At 39.6% G+C, this 22,970-nt stretch overlaps 1 protein-coding gene across 5 annotated transcripts in view; it reads right to left on the bottom strand.

Moving 5' to 3' along the window:
* fam131bb (family with sequence similarity 131 member Bb) overlaps positions 1–22,970 on the bottom strand; it is a 42,292-nt gene that overhangs the window by 9,678 nt on the left and 9,644 nt on the right. For 2 of the 5 annotated variants that reach the window (XM_036584702.1, XM_036584711.1), the window contains exons 2-5: positions 9,268–9,305; positions 4,042–4,077; positions 3,420–3,525; positions 1,567–1,791 (exon numbers count right to left, since the gene is read on the bottom strand). In XM_036584702.1, coding sequence (XP_036440595.1) covers positions 1,567–1,791; positions 3,420–3,525; positions 4,042–4,077; positions 9,268–9,305 — 405 coding nt within the window. The remainder of the gene's footprint in view (positions 1–1,566; positions 1,792–3,419; positions 3,526–4,041; positions 4,078–9,267; positions 9,306–22,970) is intronic. The other 3 variants (XM_036584717.1, XM_036584724.1, XM_036584733.1) reach the window with 3 other exon arrangements.

Below are 22,970 nucleotides of genomic sequence, written 5' to 3'. Positions count from 1 at the left end.
ATTATGTGGTATCTGGATCAAAGTCAATGTTGCACAGCCACTGGTGTTTTACATTTTCTCCTGTATTTTTGAATCTCATCAAAGGAGAAATTCTCAAACTGGTAATTTCCTGCACACACAATTCATCATATTGCTGTTTCTCAAACACCCTGCAGTCTCAATATGGGGTCTGAGACACATTACCATGAACCTCAAGCTTGAATAATGAGGACAAGGACACATCAGTTGAGACACAACATCATGAATGAGAGATTGTTCTGCACAAGCATTGCCATTTTCCCACCATTGCCATCACCACAAATAGCATATTATCATCCATTCAGCCTGATTTACACCATTCATGCAAGCAGCACATGAAGAATAAGGGGTGTTAAGAGTGTGTGGTGATAGTAACACCTGATGCAATGTGAAATAATAGCAGATTGCTTATTTTACACTGTAAGAGCTCATATGATTAGATTAAGCTTTGACTGCCTCGCTTGTCCACAAATGGAAATTCATTTTGTCCCAGTCAGGAAAATAAAACAGAGAAAAAAGAGTGTTATGTGTTCAGGGTGTGCAGTATTACATGTCTTTAAGACTGAGAAGCTTGATGTTAGTAATTTTTCCCTCCTATGAACTAGATGCACTCCAGTGTCAACAAAGTGACTTGACTTGACTTGACTGATGTATAATGGAAAACACATTTTTATTTCTCTAATAAAGGTGGGACTAATCATACTATAGCATATATTCATTCTTGTATATGTAAAGCTAACTCCCAAAAGTGTAAGATTTTATATAAAATTCTATATAACTAAGCTCTTATTACATAACTTTACTAATAATGACAGTGATATTAACAATAATGCCCATGTAAATAATAACATAAGAACAATATCATTCAAAAGCATTTCTATATAGAATTAAAACAAAATCTTCTACAATATATAGCACTCTATATAGCACCTTCTATAGGTTATATATGAACCAAGATATTGACCCTCCATATTTAACCATTAAGAGTGATATACAGTACTAGTCAAAAGTTTGGATACACCCAACTAAATGCTTTTCATACTCTTAAAATTCTGATCTTTATTTATGCTTAAAAGCTCAACATTTACTTCTATGACAGTTATAAACAGTGAAGGTGATGCTTACATAGGCTATGAATCATTTTCCAAAACAAACATTTTAACTGTATTTTTCAAATGGTTCCATAGCGAAAAGTCTTTTGCAGCCAAGAAGGTCTACATGTATGAAACTTCTTCAAGACCTTCATCCCTCACAAAAGTTGCTGAGACAGTGCCAAGAGTGTCAAAAGCTGCATTAACGCAAAGGGGGCCTCCTTTGAAAAACTCTTTTTTTGATGACTGCATAATTAAATAGGTGTTATTTCATAGTTTTGATGCCACCACTATTATTCTAAAGAGTGGAAAATAGTAAAAAAAAAATATATATATATACTCTTTATAAGTAGGTGTGACTGGTATTCTATGTATACAATGTTGAACTCTCTTGCACCATATTTTACAATCTATGTCTTATACCCTTTTCTCTCCATCTCTTTATCTCTTTCTTTACCTGCAGCAAAGCGTGCCTCTTTCTCTCCATCACTGAGGTCGCTGTAGGCATCGTTCTCCAGCTTGCGTTCATGCTGGAGGTGGAGGGTGGATGTTCGGCCGCCGCTGGAGCCCCCAGCTCCCACCGTCTGCATGCCCCAGTTCTGCCACTCGATCATGTGGGCCACCCGCCCCTGGGCCATCGCCGTCGGCTTTGTAACCTTATCCTTCATGGACCGTGTCACTCCTGGGTTGGAAAGATGAAATGATGGGTAAGAGGAGAAAGAGATTGAGGGAGAGAGAAAGAGATGAGAACAAAAGAATTGGAGAGAGAGAGAGAGGGAAGGAGGAAGACAGGATGTTGGTGTGGTTTAGAGAAAGATCAGTTGCAAATAACACATGCTCGGGAGCTTGATAGATGTGACATGTACAAATGAGTTGGAGTGAATGGAGGCTGTAAATTAATTAGGTGAATGTAGAGCTGTTATGAGAATGTGCACAAATTAACTCGGGGGAAGGGAGTGGTTATGTCTCTGACAGAGGTAGATGGAGGTGAAGGTAGAAGGTTAATTGGTGGAAGATGAGGATGCAGTCTGAGGAATGACACTATGGCTTGTTGGAATGATCACTCTTCACATTAATGCGTATCTACACACAGCACTTAGACCTCTCCTCCTGTCTTTCATTCAGTTAGCCTTATTTAACACTTTTACCACAGGTCTTGTAAAAGGCTGAACCCAGGCTATAATTTACTGCTGGCTTACTAAAGAACAGTCTATCTGTAACCCCTTACATAACATTCAGGGGAGAAATGGTCTCATGAATTCCTTTATGATGTTAATGCAGTGTTCTACACTAAACCTGGTGTTAGTAGACCTAACGACCTCGCCTTCCATAATGTCAAATGAATTGATGATTATGAATTAAAGGGCCCATATCCTGTATTTTCCTTGTTACGAGTAATGAATTCCACTGATAACATTTGCTTGGTCTTAATTAATTGTACATGACCATTTTCCAACTTCTCTTCATTCCTTACAATTGAACTGACTGTTTTTGTTACTGTGCCTTTGAGAGTGATGTAGTGATGTGTGATGATATAAAAATAAGATCTGTTCCGATTAGCTGTCATGTATTCTGTCTTATTCAAAAAGCAGTCTGGACTAAAACACTGCTTATAACTTCAGTGGGAATGGGCGGAGCTAAACTGCTGTCAGTTGAACAGGCAGATCTCTGTAAATGTGTTGGTTTTTGTGACATCACAAAAACAGTGAGTTCAAAATAGGCTGGTTTTGCAGCTTAGTTTCCATATATGGACTATATGGACTGGGGAGAGAAGAGTAAGTTTTGAAACAACATACTACAGCAAACTCTTTTATTAAAAAAGAGGAAAATTCAGTTCTTCAATTCTATGATATGGGTCCTTTAAATGTTAATAAGTGGCTTTTAAAGAAATTTCAGAAAGAACTTAACACTGCACTGCACTTCACTACACATTACAGTTTTACAAGGACACAAATATAATATATCTGAGACAAGAGACACTAATACAGCACAAAACACTGACTGATCTTCACGCTACACTCCACAAAGCACTTAACATACAAAAAACCAACTGCAGTTCCCATCCATCGCCACTCCCAGAATGACGAACTGTATGAAAAATGTGCTGTGAGTAAGTGTCTTTCTTTCTCTGTATGGATCTCTTCTGATATCTGATATTGCACCAATGGCTTGAGAAGCCATTGGTGAGCATTGTCAATGAAAACAGGGAGTGAAAAGGGCACCCACAAGGGGCCATGTTGGCTCCATCTCCACCCACTCAGACTGGAGCCAACATGGGGTCAGTTACCAGTTTACAGGACAGACACACACCTGACACACCTGACAGAGAGGACTTAGCCAGAGCGCCAATGCTGTAGGCGTTGGAATTCCGCTTCTTTAGCCGAGGCAAGATGGAAGTCGTGTCCTCCATGGAGAGCTGGAGGGGAAGAAAGACAGCCCAGAGAGAGAGAGAGAGAGAGAGAGAGAAAAGAAAGGGGATGGGTGGGGAAAAAAGAAGGAAAGTGTAGTGGAAGAGGAACAGTAAGGGAGCAGGAAGTGCACGGCAGCACAGAGGAAAGGGAAATTTGAGTGTGGTGAAATTTTATGAATATTTAGAGGGATGAAGAAGACAGAGGAGATGGGAAAAGTGGGGGTAGATACAGAGTTAGCACTTTATTTTAACAAAGATGTGAGATACTACATTTCCCAACAGCCTGATCTTCAGTGTCTGTCCTCTTGCATTTTGGGAAGTGTAGTTTTTTTTTTGGGAAAGGCAGGGGTTGGCAATTAGATCTAACTAATGCAGCACACCAATAAATCAGTGCGAGGACATTGCAGAGAGAGACCACAGGGCAAGGAATTGGGGAGTGAAGGGAAAAGACAAAGCTATCTAAAGTGAATGTGAAGAAAGGAATGGAAAAGAAAACGAATGAATGATAATCACAACACTTACATTGATTCCATCCCATGAAAAGTCTGTTCGGCCATGCTGAGAGAGAGAAAGAGAGGAAGAGAGAGGGAGGGAAAGAGAGAAAGAGAGAGATAGAGGGAGTGTAATGGGATAAGAGAGGAATGGAGAAAGAGGAGAAAACAGCGAGAATGGCAGCAATAGAAAAGAGACAGAAGAGAGAGGAATTGTGACAGAAGAAGGCAGGTTTAAAAACATGCAAAGAAGAAGGAGAAATAGAAGAAAGAAAGGAGAAGAGAGGGAATCTTTGTTCAGGAGAGAAAATGAAGAGTAACATAGGCCAGCCCAGAAGAGGAGAGGAAGTAATTAAATTGGGAATCTATTTTTTATAGTGATGGAAATATGCAGCGATATAATGAGTCTCCCTTTTTATGCCAGAGCCTTTGTAATAGTTGCCTGTATGCTGTTCACTGCAAATAAACTCTAGCGAGGTTACACGCAAAATGCAAAAAAGTTTTGGCCCAGACAGACAAACATACTGGCAGTAATTAAAGCTGTTCCTGAGGGAAGTGGAGTTATGAAAAACTACACTGCAGAACCACATTATACTCAGATGGTTTACTGTAAGCGACTGCTGTAATTGCCCATACTGAATTTAACTGTGTATGTCTTACATACTGGTATGAATTACTAATTACAGTAAGGGCAACACAGTTGAGTCAAAGCAGTTAATTTCCATAAACCACTGGAGTAAATGTTATTAATTAGCTTGCATGTGCCTTCGAGCCCATCGCCCAGATGGAAAGACAGACACATAGGACAGACAGACTAACAAACAAAAGACCTTGCATGAAGCTGTGCTGTGACAAAGCCAGTCTCTGCTGCACACACTCTGGGTTGTCGCTAAGACACCCTGCTTGCTACTGTTGTCACATACAGTACAAGATAGCAACAAAGCTTGCGTGGCACCCAGCAATCAAGACACCCAGTCAGTATTGGTCTCACATCATGCATGCTGTGCTTTAAGTTACATTTCGCTGCTGTTGGAACAAAACCTTGTATCTCCATTTTTGTTGTTTATATTTTATAATTTGAAAGTGCCTGTTGCACTTTACATTGTGTGTAAATTGTATGAAAAATGGACCAAAAGAAACAGCCAAACAATTACTTGGACGAAAGTCTGGTTCCACTGACTTAAAGTATGTAAAGTATGTTTTTTTCCTTCTCCTGTAAAGTTGGGTGGAGGACAGGAAACACCCTGGATAGGTCACCAGTCCATCACAGGGCAGAAACACATACATACACATTCAAACCCTGGGGGCCAAGTTAGCATCTCCAATTTGCCTCATCACATCTTTTGGGACTCACAGTGAAAACATGAAAACTCCACACAGAAAGGACCCTGGGAATCGAACCCAGGCCCTTCTTGCTGTCAGGCAACAATGTCACCCACTCCCCTATATATACAAGCTTATACTTTAGAAAAGGCCAAACAAACTGTTGAAAATAAGTGAGCAACAACAAAGCATACATAGCCTTTCAAAGAATCCTTTATAAACTAGAAAAAGACTTCAAAAAATAAATAAAAACAAAATGTGGCAAAAAAAAAAATGTATATACAGCACTGTGCAAAGGTCAGAGGACACACTTCACTTATTTAATTTCCAGACATATTAAGTAAAAGTTTAATTTTTCAACATCAGGAAAAACACAAATTTAACAGAAAACTTAAACTATTATTTTTCAGTATTTAGAGTGTCCATCCTTTATTTTAGCCTCTATTCTTTTGGGAGACTTGCTTTTAGTTTTACAAAGAAATTTGCAGGGATATTTTTAGTGATGTTAAGGTCTGGACTCTTGAGTGGTCAGTCCATTGTTCTGAGAACACCAGCACCTTATTTGTTGATTTGCATTTTTGCCTGCAGATCTCCTTTTCTCATTAACATCTTCTTAACCAGTTACACATCCTTTTAGACTCACAGTGTTGAGTTGTCTTCTCACAGTGGAAGGGTAGACAGAAACACCTGTTTTTAATTTTAGATCTGAAGCAAAAGTGGAGCTTGATTTTCTCCTCTCTCTCAAAGAGGAAAGCTTTAGTTCTCCTCTTTGGGGTCAATTCGACCTCATTTTATGTTTAACATATCTAAAATAGATTGCTGGGGTCAAACTCACCCCAAGGATAAAAGGTTTCAGTAAATTTAAAGATAACAGGAGGGGTAAGTATTGTTTATCTGATGGTGACAGTTTTGGTGGTCTACCAGATCTTGCACTGTTGTGAGGAGTCTGGTTTTCTCTGCTTTTCTCTCTTTCCTTGGACATCCCCTTCCTTGTGCATCTTATACATAATCCCCTCAAAAATATATCCCAAAAAATGAACAACATACACTTGACTGGAAATCAAATAAATAAAAAGTGGTCTCTGACTTCTGCATAGTACTGAAAATGAGTGTGTTTGTTAGATAGATTGTAAAATATGCATTATCAGTATTCAATTTGCCAACTAATCACTGCTTTCATGGTCAATTTCAAGAGATTTTTTTTTTTTATCAAGCGAGTTTAATTGGTTAATTTTGACAGCCCTACAGAATTTACGTTAAGAGATATGTAACAGCAGCGCTAAACTACTATTTATACTGAGCTCTAGAGGGCTGTCTGCTGTACTGTGCTCTACAGATCTGTGTATGTGTGTGTTTTTTTCTGCTCCACAGAGCTACTGCTCTGCAGGATACTGACACACAGCTGCAGGACTGCAGGCAAGTTACGGCTGCCTGAGGCAATGAGCAGTCATCGCTGTCAATGCAACCATGCGTTGCGTGGGCTGCTCGGTCACGGCTGCTGGTTGGCACCAATGGCACATGCGACCTTCACTTAGAGACCCGTACACCAGAATCAGCACAAAATTTGGACACAAAATCCACACTGTTCATTCATGGAGCCATGTTTTACCTGTTGGCACATTGGCTTTCTGAACAACATAAGAGATGGATTTAAGAGTCTGCACAAAGCAGAGCAATGCTTTGTGCAGACTCCTAGATCCATCTCTGAGGCTCTGCAGAAGGCATAGCTAAATTCAGCATATCACTGTTTATTCCTCTCTGCATGCTCACAGAGGGCTAGGCTGCCTGAGCCAATAATAAGGGTTGGCCAGGCATAGTCAACAGCCTTTGTGTACCTGATTAAAGGGGAATGCTGTCTCCTGTCATTTGCTACCTCTCTGTTAAAGTGTGGCTGCAGTTGCCATCTTTGTGCTCTTATAATACACATTTTTGATTTTGTGAGAACTGTGTCAGTGTGACATTAAATATTCACCAGTGCACTTCTCATAACACCACACTCTCCCCGAGACCAGGCTGGAGTTGTCTGTTACGAAATGAAAAAAGGTTTTTGATATTTTTGGGATGAGACTTGAACCCCTTGACCTCTATCCATATTATTTGGTTATTATTCAATTATTTTTTATGTTATAATTCATGTATTATTCAATGACTACTGCAAACTACTATGAATTATTTGTTAACTTCTAGAGATGCATGCAATTTTTGTAAATAATGTGAGCCAGGTAAGTGCTAAATACGTATTCTATGTAGCACTAATGGTATTTAAATAGGCAAATATATTTCTTTTATTAATTGAAAATGCATGTTTGGCCATTTAAAATGCAAATAATGTTATTTATGCAGTTTGGCCAATAAAAAGCAATAGAAATTCTCACAGTGTGAGAGTTGGCCAAAAAAATGGCCAAAAAATCAGGCATTGGCCAATTGTAAAGTTGAAAAGAAAGCAAAATCGGCATCAGACATAAAGGTTCATGATCAGTTCACCCCTAGTAACTACTATAAAACTAAAATCTAAGTTATATAGTTATGACTGCCATTCAGGCCCACATACAGGCCGTTAAGATTTCAACTGCAGTTTTAATGAAAAATGCTGTTCTGTTCTGGCAGTACTCTTATACAAAGTATGCACACGAACAAAACATCTAGCTGAACGTAAAGCACAAGAGCTGGATGGCAGATTGGAGGTATTATTAGCTGCTAAGGTGTGGTGCTACATTTATGTGTTCTGTATATAGATTGTTGCTGGAAATCAGAAAGCTTGACTCCATAAGCACTGAAATCTGAAAGTTAGAAACAATGACTGCTTGCATTGCAAACAGCAACATGGTGTATGACTGTGTCATAACAGTGTTACAGTGTTACGTATACCAAAACTACAGAGAACAGACTTGTTTATGGTGTTTGTAAGTGCTTGCAGATTTTTGTATATATTCAAACACTCCCCCAATCATTTTTCAAACAGCAAGGGGTTTTAGATAAAGTACTGATACATTCTCATAAGGCTCTTCTTTATGACTGCATGCAGCAGCAGGCAGTTCCTCATTATCTTTAACCACCACATTTGTCTGTGCTGGTTACTCCTTAAAGATATAATCATGCATCTGTTGATTTCCTCTCAAACACATTGTAAACAGCCATTAGCCTATGGGTTATCACTTCGTTACAGGGTACCTTTTTTACTGTTATTTTGGAGTGGATGTGTTGACGGAGGAATATGTCATTACTCTGATAAGGTGTTATCTCAAAGAGAATGTCATTAGGTATGCTTCAATTGACTCTGCATTTCAGAAAAGAGCCTGAATTGTACTGCTAGCCTTTTGTACTATGAAACATTGTGTATGTGCATGTGTATATGCCTTATGCACATGCATGCATGTGACCAAAGTTTAGCGCTATTTGCAAAATTTTCAAGTGCAGCTCTAAGGCAATGAAAAAGAAGAAAGAAACAGAGAGGAATGACTGTGATGTGATGTAGCAATGGTGATGCTTATGCCACAACAAGAGCTTACTAACCATCCTAAAATCACAGTTTGATCTTAGCACCAGATTCAGAAACAGGTTTCCATGTCACTCTATAAAATGACATAGTTAGCATGTGCTGGAACACCTTGGATCAGACTGCATAAAGGCATAAAGCATTAGCATTGTGGCCAGAAGAAAAACTAGAGGAACTACTGCAACAGCCACACTAAATCCAGCTCTAGTGGGAGCAGCACTGTGACTTAATGAAGTGTGATATGCAAACATGCTCACACTTCTTTTCTAAACAGCCAAGGGTGACAAACTGGCATCTTTTCCTAACAGATAACCATTTTAGGATACTCAAGATCAGGATAATTCGTTCACCTGAGCAGAGTTTAGTTCTGTGGATCGTGGCTGTTGAGTGATTTGGCTGGTTTAGAGGAAATGGTGTTGTTATTTGTGTCAGGCTTACCTGTTCCCCATCCTTCTGTACCGGAACCCCATCTCCCGCTGGAGAGAGAAAAAGAGAAATTAGTGTAGGAACTTCATGGGGGGTTGACAGAATGATAGGATCAGAGACAGAGAATGAGGGGGTGGGAATGAAGGAGAAAGACAAAATACCTAAAAAAGTGAAATGAATTATTGTTAAAGACTCACATTGGAAATGGTCAGATACCGGGATAAAAGCTTTATTGTTTTTGTATTAAAATTGCAATTTAAAAGAGAGCAATTTTCAAATCACAAGAGCTACCATTTTTATTATAGCCTACAACATCAACAAAAATGTCTGAACACATTTTAAGTGGGGAAATCTGACCTAATAACAGTGAGCTTGCAAACTGCCTGTAGAGAAATTAGACCAAATCAGAGGCAACCAAACCCCTGTTGGCTGTCTGGCACACTGCGTTCAGCATTCAAGCCTCAGTCCAGAAAATTTGGATATTGTTGCTGTCTAAAAAACACATTCATCTCCAATATAACGAATTTACAAGAGAATGCAAATATGTTCCTAACTTTTAAGTTAAGTTAGTTTTTTTCTAAGGGATTTTGGAGCATTTCTATTGGTTGTTCATTGAAAGTTCCAGACAGTGTTGTTTTTTTTTAAATGATGTAGAAAAATAAAAATAAAAAATAAAAAGTGCCAAATATGGAGATACATGTTTTTTTTGGTCTTATTTTGGACAGCAATGAGATGCTTGTCTTCTTGGCCAAAAAAACAGTCCTGGATTTAAATTGCAGTCATAATAATACTACGAAAAAAAATAGATATTTTGCTCAGTCCCAGTCAGAAAAGTGTGAATCTCAGTCATGGTTCCGGAGGCCTGTTCCCATAAAATAATGTATTAACAATGTATTCTGTTTATATACTGACAACATCTAACAATTTATTTCATTTTCATAGGTGGAAGCTGTGGGTTTCCTATACTGGTACTGTCAACATGCAGTATATAGTGACCCTGTGCTGACAGTGTAATTGAATCAGGTCCCAACACCTTTCACCTTACTGTATACCTGCTGTGCTTTCATTATTAGCTCAGCTGGACCTCCAAGAAAGATTCCAACAAAAGAGGGAGGGGGAACACATTGAATACAAGTGAAGGAGAGACTTCTTTCTTAAGACTCAACTGCAAGCAGAAAGAGAGCAAAAAAGCACTCAATTATAAAAAAGGGAAGAGTCTCTCTCTCTCTCTCTCTCTCTCTCTCTCTCTCTCTCTCTCTCTCTCTCTCTCTCTCTCTCTCTCTCTCTCTCTCTCTCTCTCTGTCTCTCTCTCTCTCTCTCTCTCTCTAGGGCTTACAAGCTCTCACTTCCTGGATGGGAATGGATTACACTAGCTTTCTCAGACCAGCTAGCTTCATAATTACCCTCATATAATAATTATGCAGCCAGTCACCACATTAAAAAATGGATCATACAAAACAGGAGCCATATGAAATGAGTCACCTGCACTAGGGTCTCTCTTGAACAGATTAGCAAATTCCACCCCTTTATTTATTTCTTTTTCCCCACCACTCCTAATAGTTCAGTCCTAATTAAAGATGACTTAATTACACAGGTCCCTCTGCTAATTAAGCTTAAACACATCCTTGGTCTCCAAGCGGCTTTTCCTTATTTAATCAGTATTATTATTTCGGAACAGCATGATTTTGGCACCATGAGACCTGTTTGGGTCTTTGACCCTGAACTGTGTGTGTTCAGGTGAATTGTTTAGAGAGGATTAAAGTGCTGCATTGCTGTTTTGATTTTGTTAATGTTAGTCTATCGTTTAATAAAGCATCTAATCTATGTGTATGTTACAGCTAAGCCCAGGTGGATCCACCTAATTATAACAGGGTGGAAGTATTACTGTACATCATCTAATACAGAGACACTTTTAAAACTGTCCTTTACTCTGATTTCATCTGATGTTTACTTGTGCATTTTAAATATGCAAAAGAAAAAGGCTAACTAAGTTCCAAAAGTAATTTTTAGTCTCACAAGTTTAATTCAGAGCATACGACGTATGTCTCATGGCACCTCATGTCCTGAAAGACTTGAATCCACTCTGCATGCCTTAAACCTATTTAAAATCTACTTTATTAAAGGAAGTAAACTTAACATACAGTTAATACAAGAACCCTGACCTTCATTGATAACAACTTTATCAACAGGCTTCAGTTAGGGCCCTGTTTTCCTGAGGCAAATCACAATACCCCATATCAGTGTAAAGCCATGAAGCATGTCCAATATCTACGTGCAGTTTCCAAGCCTACACCCAACTGGAAAAGAATAGGAGAAAGTGGAACAGAAAGAGGAGGGTGTGATGATTAATTACAGTCTTCTCAGCCAATCAGATTATTCGTGTTATATATAAACAGCCGCACTTAGCGCAAACATACTATCACAGAAATGGCACAGTTTGAGAGTCAGCGCTGAGAGCACTTAACTAAAGAGGATAGTGAGGGGTAAATCTGACATGAGTAAATATTTGCCTCACTGTCCTTCCATTGTTCTGTTAAACCACAACAAATTATATGGATATGGCCACTCCCCAGACATTAGTCAAAACCCACTCACTAACATGAACTACGCAGGGCACAACCTCATCAAGAGACTACAAGCTATACAATAAAGAAAAATTACATGTCAACACTGTCATTGATCAAAACTAGGCATCTGGGTGCATCCTATGAGAGTAAAGTGGGCGTGGAGGGGCGAGCCCTATGTTATGCATGAACCCACACACAAATGACTGGGCTCTTTTCTAAACAGCTTACAAATTCAAAAGGTTGTGAATTCTGAGAATTTATTTTGTTAAATGGCTAGAAAGCCAGGTATTGAAAATGCTCTAGGAGAAAACTTTTATTTATCTGAGCCAAAACTGTCTGTGTCGTTGTCACGCATTCGGCTAGTCAGCCAATGAACTACATTCCCCAGAATACACTGGGGAATCAGGAGACGGAGCTATTTCCTTCACTGGCCAGTAATGACTCGGACTCCATTTCCCAGAATCCTCAGCCAGCTCACATGACCACATGACATGAGATCCTCATCATCCTATCACCGTTCAAGATCACCTGAATACTAATACTGTGCACCTGTGTATTTGTCACATGACTCAGATAGACAGTATTTTAGATTGTGAGGTATTGCTTTCCTTTGAGAAACTACTGAGCTTTCTTCCTGTTGTTATCTATTGTGTGTATGACCTTCTGCTTTCTGTTTTCTCTGACTCTGTTTTTGGATTTGTCCCTGTGCACTTTTGCCTGGTTTATTGGATTTATGGTTTTGACTCATCACCTGTTTTTTGGACTTCGCTCTGTTTTCCCCTTGTCTGTTATGGTAGTCATTTCTCTACTGCTGTTTATATTGGAACTGACCCATGTCTGTTTGCTGACTACGTTATACTTGCCTGAATCCACAAGTAAAGCTTGCGAGCGAGCGTCTGCTGACTGGTCATACGTTATAGTCGTGTACACCGATGCTGGGTGCACCAGTTTTTACATGTTGGGTTTTTTTGTGATCAATATTTTTATTTGTTTTTACCAGATATCATAAGTTACATAGCTTACATTCCTCTCTCATGCAGGCAAACATGAATAAGTACAGCCAAAATTACAGTCAAGACAAGCACTAATATTGTCACTGTCACACCAATTGAGGAAAACAAGTATAGTGTGTGTTATTAAGTGCATTCATCTAATTGGCTCATACTGAATCCTTATGAGCTCATGCAATTGTATCATATGCCATTTTGTTGATTTTCTAAGTACACATCCTCTACAGAGAACACACTTCTGCAGATTTTAATGCACAATTACTGTTTATTTACTGAATTTAACATATTGGAAACAAAATAAAACATAATATGTGGGCTGTGCAAAAGTCACGGCACATGTTATATTTCATGTTTAATTTTTTCCAATATGTTAGACTCAGCAAATAAAGAGAAATTGGGCACTAACATTTGCAGGAAAATGCCATATTTATTTTTGTGGTGCTGCCTATTTTTACTGTTACAAAAAATGTGTCATAATGAGACATATTGAATCAAATTTTGAATTGTGTGTATCATTGCACCCCTAATGCTAACCACTAGAGGTTTCGTATATTTATATATTTTGTACCTCAGCATCATGCTATACAGCCAGAATTGTAAGTACAGCCAAAGCTACACTGAAGACCACTGTTTGTTGTAGCTTAAAAGGCATTGTACCTGAGGACCATCACCACAGTTCTGACTGTAAATTTAAAGGCCATGAAAATCTGTGACTATGTAATTTATGGTCCACAGCTTTTGAGAGATCAAAGGCCCTGGTACACCAATCCATACCATACCTATGCATACAATAGAGTGGATCTTTCACTGCAAAATGAACATGATTGCTTGCTAAAGCAAAGTAATGTCAAAATACATTTCACTCCTACCATATTGCATTGCCTTTGTGGTCATTTTTTACCCTTGAACTATGGCCTTTTGACCTAGTGATCTAGACAGTGAATTCATCTTTTCCTACAAAAAGAACTGCTGTAAAGGTGTGAAAATGGAGCTGGAGGACAGCAAGTGCCCTAGTTTGCATGCACACACAAAAACCCTGCCTTCATTTGGCCAATTAATAAAGGATAAATTATTTATACCAATTCCTATCTCTCTCTTTCTCCCTCTCTCTAGAGCACAATCCAATAGCTTGGTAGTTTCTGTAACACAGTAGGAGAGCAAGTGAATGATCTGCTATTAAGAAACAAGGCAGTTTATCAATTCTTTCTGATGATATTAATGAACAATATGTTTTTGTTGTTGTTGTTGTTTTTCCAATAATGTGAGAACAAACAATTTCAGTTATATACCAGTGATCCATCTGTGTAGATTTTGTTTCTAGCAAAAAAAGATGTATAAATCTGTCTGTAAAGCTTGTGGGTACTAGTACTCCATAAAGAATATTTTCGTGTAAAACGGTGTCAGAACCTGTAGGCTTGTAGATTCAGTTCACTTTGTTATAGTGGGTTGTGCACAATACCTATTCAGACAAATCAGCTTTGCCGAATCCTGCACCTGAATTAAACCTTGAGAGCAAGCTCAAGCTGACAATCAAAAAGCTCCTCATTATTACACAGAAAAAAATGCTAGCAGTTCCCTTTTCTTTTGCCGTGTATTAAAATCCGACAGTAGACTCTCTGCTTCCTTTCATAGTCCCTCCAGAGTTTGACTGCAGAAATGACACTAAGCAATCCCACACCAGAGAAAACAGCGGCTGAGGTTTGTTTATGTGACCTGGAGGCCTGGAGAGGTATTCCTGTTCATCCCTTACAACAGAAGCCAAGTGAAAGGGCTGGTTTGAAATACTGATGTAAGGCACTCCCTGGCTTATGCATGGTAATCGTATGTATTCTAATTCTAGCTGACTATTCTGTTACTGATATCATGCGTTACATAATTGGGTCTCAGAAGTAGTAGTAACCACAGCACCCAGGAAGCCTTTTTGCTGGGTATCCTAACAACATTACATGATGCACAGTGCAGTCTGGTCCTGAATCTAGAGCTGGACTGAGCCTGCACACTTGTACACCTGTAACGCTGACTTGCTTGAAAATTTAATTTATATGTATATAATTGAGGAAAGGTCTAGTGCAAAATCCTACACGTAGGAAAAAACAGAGGAGAGCAAGCACAACAATCACAGGGTCAAAGGTGACACAGACCTTTTATGTAGTTAAACAGGTAAGTGCAGCATCATCTGTGTATTTCCCCAGCAATCAAAAACACGAAATCCTATTTATTCATAGATTCATCAAAATGCACTCTAAACGCCAAATACAGATATATTTATAGTCATAAATAAAATCTATTTCAATCTTATTCATTTTTATTATATATTTAGCCCCTATGATTAAATACATTTGAAACATTTCAGTAATTAGTGTATACTCTTTGCCTTTATTACCTTCCTTTCTTTTCAGTAGACTTGCTTTCAGTTTTCAAAGAAATCTGCATTTTTCCACACCTCCAAAATTCAGTCTTAGAATTTGGTTGCATTTTCTGCTTTTCATGATTCAAGTAATCTCAAATACATGCAGTGATGTTGAGGTCTGGACTCTGGGGTGGTCAGTCTTTTGTTCTGACAGCACCAGCAGCTTCTTTATTTGCAAATATTCCTACAAACCTTTTCTCAGTAACACCTTCTTGACAACTACACATCCTTATAGACTCATAGCATTGTCTTATTACAACAGAAGCATGGACAGAAACACCTGTGGGTTTTTTCAGATCTGAGGTGAGAGTGGAGCTTGATTTTCTGCTCTCTCTCAAAGCTTTAAGTAGTGTTTATCTGATCTGATCAGTTTTGGTGATCTACCAGGTCTTGCACGGTTGTTAGGAGTCTCATTTTCTCTGTGGCTTTTAATCATTTTCTGAACTCCACCTCAAATTCCTCAGAAATATCTCCTGAAGAATGAATAACTTGTACTTAATCTAATGTCCATTTTGACTGGCAATTAAATAAATCAAGGGTGGTCTCTTACTTTTGCACAGTATTGTAACCAAAATGTATTAGGTTGTGCCCACTGTATGAGAAGCTTTACTTCCAATTCACTTGTGAGCCATGCATTTCTTGCATTAGGATCAAGTAAAACAATATGAAAGCAGAAAATCAGAGTGTAGGGTAACGAAGTGCGCACTCAGTGTCTCTTGCGCAGTTTGACTCTCTAATGCATGAAACAGAGTAACATGTAATTACGGAGTGAGCAAGCTGACATTTATCTATGCACTCAGCACTGCTTCAGCCAAAACGGGTATGAAAGAGTGTGAGTCATCTTAACATGGAAATACTGGAGTCTGATTTAATTATGCTGCAATTTAACCGATCATTCAGACAGTAAGTATCAGCAAGTATCTCTCCTTAGTTATGCTATTAAATAATGATCAAAAGTCTAGATTACAGAGGTACATCAGAAGTACATCTTGTCTCCACATACAGTGGGGGTCACAGGTGTGTAATGTGTAGATACAGCTTGGTTTCCAAATCTACAATTAGATGCCAAACCACGCTAGAAGAAAAACCATCATTACTAATATCAGACCCAGTGAAGCGAGTGGTCACTGCCACTTCTGCTGGAACAGGCGTTCTGGCCACAACTGAACTGAGCCTACCACACTTCAGAAGAAAGAACTTTGAAGAGGGAAATTTAGGGGTGCAGTGGGACTGTTTTACTGCTCAGGAACTATGGCCAGGGTGGGAATTGTCCCTATATTTCTTTTTTTACTTAATGTTTCATTCCCCTCTTCTTCCAAACCCATTTGTGGTTTGAGTTACATAAAATCAATTTTATTTTTTATAGTTTTTGAGACAGCTTCTTGAAATACTGTAGTGTGTTTTCTAATTTCTCTCTCTCTGTTCTTTCTTTTCATTGTTATATCATGAATTACAGGTTTGAATATTTTATTCTCTTCCTGTATCTGCAGCAACAAGCTTCATTCAAAATAAGGTCACTCTATCACATAACTTCAGACATTTTTGGTTACCAGCGTTTCTCCTGAGTCAGAACTGTTTACAGTGGTGGTGATAGGACAGACGCCTGAAGAGTTTAATGCCTCTAAAAGTTCCATCACAGAAAGTTATTACATGAAATGCTTATGAACACGCTGCATGATGTCTGAGACATTGTTTTACGATACTTTTAAAAAGGTTTTGACCTAAAATGTATTTTTAAATTCATTCATGGTGGAGAGATACAGGGTGCTGTCAGACAAAATAGTCCCTAAAGAGAAACTGTCATTATCAGCATTACATAAGCTATAAAAACTCAGAAGATATGTAGGTTCACTGGTCCTTGTAGATAATAAAATGGCTATATTTGCACAGTCGTTGCATTCCTATCACCATGACTGAGTGCTTGGACGTTGGATAACTGGTGCTGGATCGAACATTGGGTTAGATCACGGGTTCCCAACTCTGATCCTTGAGTAGGCCTACCCCCTGCCCTGCATATTTCCCAACACACTCACTTCAGGTCATGAAGGGCTTGTTAATGAGCTGATTAGCTGGATCAGGTGTGCTGTGAGCAGGGGAAATGACGTGCAGGGCAGGGGTACTCCAGGCCCAGGGTTAGGAAAGAACTGCATACAATGTGTCAGTGATCACTCTACAGTATATCACACTGTGATAGCCAGTAACCGAACAAAGACTGTTCAGCAAAGGGCTTTGAGTCCATCAAGAGTCACTGTGTCCTAGCCTTATCGCTGACAGCTTTCTTCCTCGCTGTAATCATCTTGCCAGAAGCTATTTGACACGAAGAGGACACGTCTTCACACAGGCTGGGCTAATTCGTGTTGTCAGCAGGCGTCAATTAGCTGCAAAAGCACGGTGTGACCAGTGAGTAGCTGTGGACAGGGCTGGTCAGAGAAGGCTCACTGTTTTAAGGCTGAACGTTTCGCACTCATGAATATCTGACATCCAAACACAACCCACTATATGACAGAACGAGACTGCGTGTTTCATCCTGCCGCATTGACAGAAATGGCTTAGCTATTCGCGCCATTGTTTATTTTGCAGATGCAGCATACGGCGATAACAGCCGATCACGTGATTACGCGCGTCGTTCTCTGCGCCCTTTGATTGGCTAAAGTCTCCCGTATTCTGCGTTATGATTGGCTCGTAGTGTTCCGCAGACTGGCTAATAGTTCATACTCGCAAAACCCCGCCAATAGGAGGGGTCGGAATACGGGTGGGAAAAAAGGTCTTCTATCCTCCTCCCACGCCGCTCCGCGATTGAGAGAAGCGGCCGTGCGGAAGGAGAGACCCGCGCCAGGCCAACCGCGTCTCAGGGCGGAGCCGGAGAGAAATGAGGGCGAGGGAAAAGACCGCAGTACATCTTTTTTTCCGCAGCACGGATTTCCCGCTGACCTCATACATGGGGAGGCGTGGAAATTACGATAACGTTAATTCAGGGAGAAAAGCTTGAGAGAGTAAGAGAGAGAAAGTGTGAGAGAGATAGTGGGGCAGTGGGAGACGATGAGTGAGAAAGGAGGAGATGTGAGAGAGACGAAGACAAAAAGAGGGAGAGAGATTGTGAGAGAGTTAATACAGTGCGAGAGGGAGAGGGAATGCAGGAAGAGAGTAAAGAGTCAGAAAAAAGAGAAGGAAAGTGACAAAGATTTGCAGTGAGGGAGAAAAAAGTGAGCGCAAGAGGTAGAGAGGGAGAGCGAGATACACACAGGGAGGAAAGTGAGAGAAGGAAACACTAGGAGAGTAAAAGAGGGAGAGAGGGAATGTGATGGTGAGAGAGTAAGAGACCACTTAAAATCTCAGGTTTATTACATACTACACTGTCAGAAATAAAGGTTCTGTGCAGGTACATTTTTCATTCATCAAGGAACAAACGATGTAAATGTACCATTAAAGGTACAACAATGATTTTAAAGGCCAACAGTGTCCATTACGTATGGTTGTTCCAAGAGAAAGGTACATATTGTACTTTTTCATAGGCTAATGTTTTGAAACAGAACATGAAAATAAAAAGATTGGAGAGAAGACAGTGTGTGTGGAGTCACCCCAAAAGAAGATTCCAACCAAAGAACCATATCATTTTAATAGAATATGGTACAATTATGTTCCCTAACTGAAGGTACTGAAGATGTACCCCGGTGACAAGAGGGATAGTTTCATAGGGAAGAGTGATAGTTTCATACCTTTTTTCTAAGAGTGATGAGGCTTATTATTTAGTAACTACAGGGACTTCAATGCAAAGTGGCTGAGCTATTCTTAGGTTACAGAAGTGTGTAATAAACTTGTTTAACCCCACTTGCCATTTAAAAGGTTAATAAAGTAAGAGATAGACAGAGAGAAAGAAGAAAAAGATTTAGAACGTGAGAGAATAAAGGAGAGAGACAGCAAAAGACAGACAGAGAAAGAAAGTGAGAGATAGGCAGAGAGGGAGGAAACGTGACAGAGAGACAGGGAAAGGAAGTAAAAGGGATAGGGAGGGAGAGAAGAAGTGAGAGAGAGAGGGAGAGCGAGTGAGCAAGAGACACAGAGAGACGAGTGAAAAAGGGGGAAAGAGAAAGTGAGAGAGAGACAAGGAGTGAAAAAGAGGGAGAGAGAAAGTGTGAGAAAGAGAGTTAATGAGAGAGTGAAAGACAGGGACAGCAAGAGGCCTGTGAGGTGGTCGCAGCTGAGCGGGGGCTCCAGATGGCCACAGGCCTCTCGGTGAGGTTGAGGCAGGTTGGCGATGGTCCCACTCTGACGGATATGGTCGAGCGGCTGTCTTTCAGCAAATATCTCCGTCTCCCACCTCCAGCCTGTGTTCTACATGCGCCCTGCACAGGAGGGTCCAGCTCGCATCATTACAGCTCATCAGTCACTCTGAGCAGTGCCGTTGCTGCAGCAGTGACCCACTGCAGCATACTGAGCCCATGTCTAACCTGTTTCTTAAGCAATATGTAACACTGTCACATCCCTTCACTCAGCTACACACTGCAATTAATCATGCCCCTATGTATGATAAGAACCAAATCTGTTCTGCATCCTGCTACAGTGTCTGAACGACACATCTGCAAAAATTGTCATCCTCTCCACTTGTGTGTCACAGATGTAGAGCTGTAATACTGGATAAGCCATTTGCTTCAGGGGTCTGCTCCTTGACCCTCTGCACACACCCACAGTCACCTGTCCTTACAGTGAACGTGTTTGTCAGGGAGCAGCTGCTGTACAGGCGCAGATCAATGTTTCTGTCAAGCCTTTTTACTGGGGCATTGAATGTTGATGCTGTCATCATTGGAAGATTAGTGTGTGTGTTTGTGTGTGTGTGTGTGTGCATGAGCACTTTGTAATCAGATCAATATCTGGGAGTCCCTCAGTAATATAATATTGTAGATGCAGCACAATCAAATATAATGGAAGACAGACAGACGGAGAGAGAGAGAGAGAGAAAGAGAGAGGGAGAGAGAGAGAGAGCAGCCAAAAAAACCCACCAAACAGAGTAAACGCAGTTATTTGAAGTCTTTTTTTCGTAGATTCATCTTAACACTTGGCTTCAGAGCCAATTCATGCAAACTAAAATTAAACATTATGTATTACCTTTAAAGAGTTCCTGCACTCAAAAATGTGTTTTTTTAAATGGTTAACTCCTTGTGGATGGCTTGTTATGATTATATAGACTGATATTTGTTCACATTTTTCCATTGAAAACATGATTCATGGGGAACTAGTAGGTTAGTTTTGTACATCACAAATGAGGTTGAATCCATCATGGTCCAATATACTAAAATGCCAAAGAGAGGATTATGAAGTGGCATCAGGACATATGCTTACAGCTACCAAACATGCCTAGATAGCAAGCATATTTCTGTCCATTGGCTTGATAAGGTCAGCATCCCGCTGACTGTATTCCACTCCTGGTCTGCCCTCTGGTCACCCAGGTTACTGTCCTGCATACAAGGTCTGACTAGTTTTTAATCTCCTCAAACAGATTTTAAATGCACATAGCATTTTATTTTGGAAAATAAACCAAGACAAATATTACAAACAACTGAGAGAAAAAAATGAATGACTAGGCCTAATATAAAATGATTTTATTAAAAACATTGCTGCTGACACTGTGCTAGATTGGTTACAGCTGTATCACCATCTTTATTTATAACATTACTGTTAAAATTATTATTTACTGTTACATTAAGCAGCATTATGTGAGAATTAGTATTTTTCGCTTTCTGGGTCCGGCTACAGTTGTGCACTGTATTTCACTTTTACACTACTGTCATGAATACAAATCACACTTTAAGCCCCCCTCATGGGCAGCTATACATGTGCATTTTTTGACAAGCTGCAGGATACAGAATCCAGCTCCCTGTTGCATGCACACTTCAAGCAGGCATATGGATGTTGCAGATTACACTTACGATTTTGGGAGTCAGATTCTGCCCGGGAGTTGGAATTCAGTACAACTCCAGCAAAGACAACAAATAGAAGAGAAAGCACCATGTTGACTTACAAGGTAGAGTAATACAGGATTTTTTTTACAGGAGATTGCAAACATTAAACACTTATTTGGCATTTGAAAAAACTACAGAACTCAGTGAGAGAGGGATGACACACTCCTCCAAAGTTACATAGTGCTACAGCAGGCATTCTGGAGTGTCACTGACAGAGACGGCATTCTCCCTTTTATAATCAGTGTACCATCAAAACGATTCGAATTTGGTAAAATTGTTACATAATGTTGCCTTAAGCTATTTTTACTACAATGTGCTCATTAGCACTGGAAGCAAGATTTTTATCTGGTTATGTTACAAAACATGGAGACTGCTTCACAGTTCTAAACTCACAACTATAAACTTAAAGCTATTTGCTGAAGTCTGGGTTGTGTGTCTGTCAGTAAGGGAATAACATAAAATGATACAGGTACATTGTCAGTAGTGTTATAATAGCAGCAAGAAGAACTTTCCATTAATATTTCACAAAATATCAAAGCCCTAAACCAGAGCCACAGACGGCAAGATTAAATCTGGATTTACTAACAGAGAGCATGGTAAATGGCTATCTGGTGCTTTTAAGAAGGCTCATTATTATTGTTCAAAAGCTTTTTGTGGTTGCAATACTAATAACTAGACTGCAACCTGCAACATTTCCAGTCTGAAATTTTTACTAGTTCTGAGACTAATTGCATCAGGCCAGGATAAGAATTAGGTGTGAGCAATATGACAATATGTTACAGTATGCTTATCTGAGCAGATCATGGATCTCATGAGTACTTTAAGAACACTGACCAACTGCATGTTTCTTTAAAAAGAGCATAATTAAGCCTTGTTAACTACAAGAAGTGCAGCACAGTACGTGAAACATTAAATAAAAATAATTGTACTCATAGATTTGTACAGTATGTTTAGATGCAAAGCTGTATCTTGCTTGTATCTCACTTACTCACTCATACACATTTAGCAGGTTAGAATTTCTCCACAAGGGAAGGTGATTAGCAATAAAATAGCTTCAGGTGCTTCATAAGAACCATACTTTGCATCAGTGACACTGTGTGCCGTTTTTAAATGTGGCAATTTTTATTTATCAAACCTCAGAAAGACTCATTAATTACATGTAAATGTGAACCATTTCACACAATGTAATGGGCAGCTGGCACTTAAAAAAAGTTAAAATGACAGAGATGATGTTTTGAAATTCTAAAAAAGTAGTCCTTCAACTTTTCCTTCAGTACAGTTTCTCAGCAAGTAGCACAGCTGCACTAAAGAACCTCAAAAAGAGTTAAAGTCAAATAACAGGTGTAGTGAGACTGCAGCAAGGAAATAAAGAGCAAGCGAACCACTTTATTACCCACGTAAAACAGGGAACAAACAAACCATACTAATGTCTCAGAAAACCTGCTCTCACCGGGGACCAAGTTCACATTCTCAGAGAATTGAGCAGACACACACTCACACATACACACTGCCTAAACAACACAGCCTGGAGTTATGGCTGAGAGAGTTGAGCTCCCTAAAGAATAAACCAGTCATGCACTGAGACTTGCTTTGTTCCAGGGGAGAAATACACACTGCAGCTACACACTGCCATGACACTGTAGTACACCACTAACACTGAACCTTGAACACACACACATACTGAGAGCCCGGTGGGGAATACTCTGCAGCTTTTATTAAAAAGCAAGCCTGCATGTGATTATGTGCATGTGAGCATGAGTACACTGAGTTG

The sequence above is a fragment of the Colossoma macropomum genome, unplaced genomic scaffold (genome assembly GCF_904425465.1).
Source record: "Colossoma macropomum unplaced genomic scaffold, Colossoma_macropomum, whole genome shotgun sequence".
Taxonomy (NCBI): Eukaryota; Metazoa; Chordata; class Actinopteri; order Characiformes; family Serrasalmidae; genus Colossoma; species Colossoma macropomum.
Note: the sequence above shows the minus strand (reverse complement) of the source record. Positions and strands in the feature narration are given on the sequence as shown.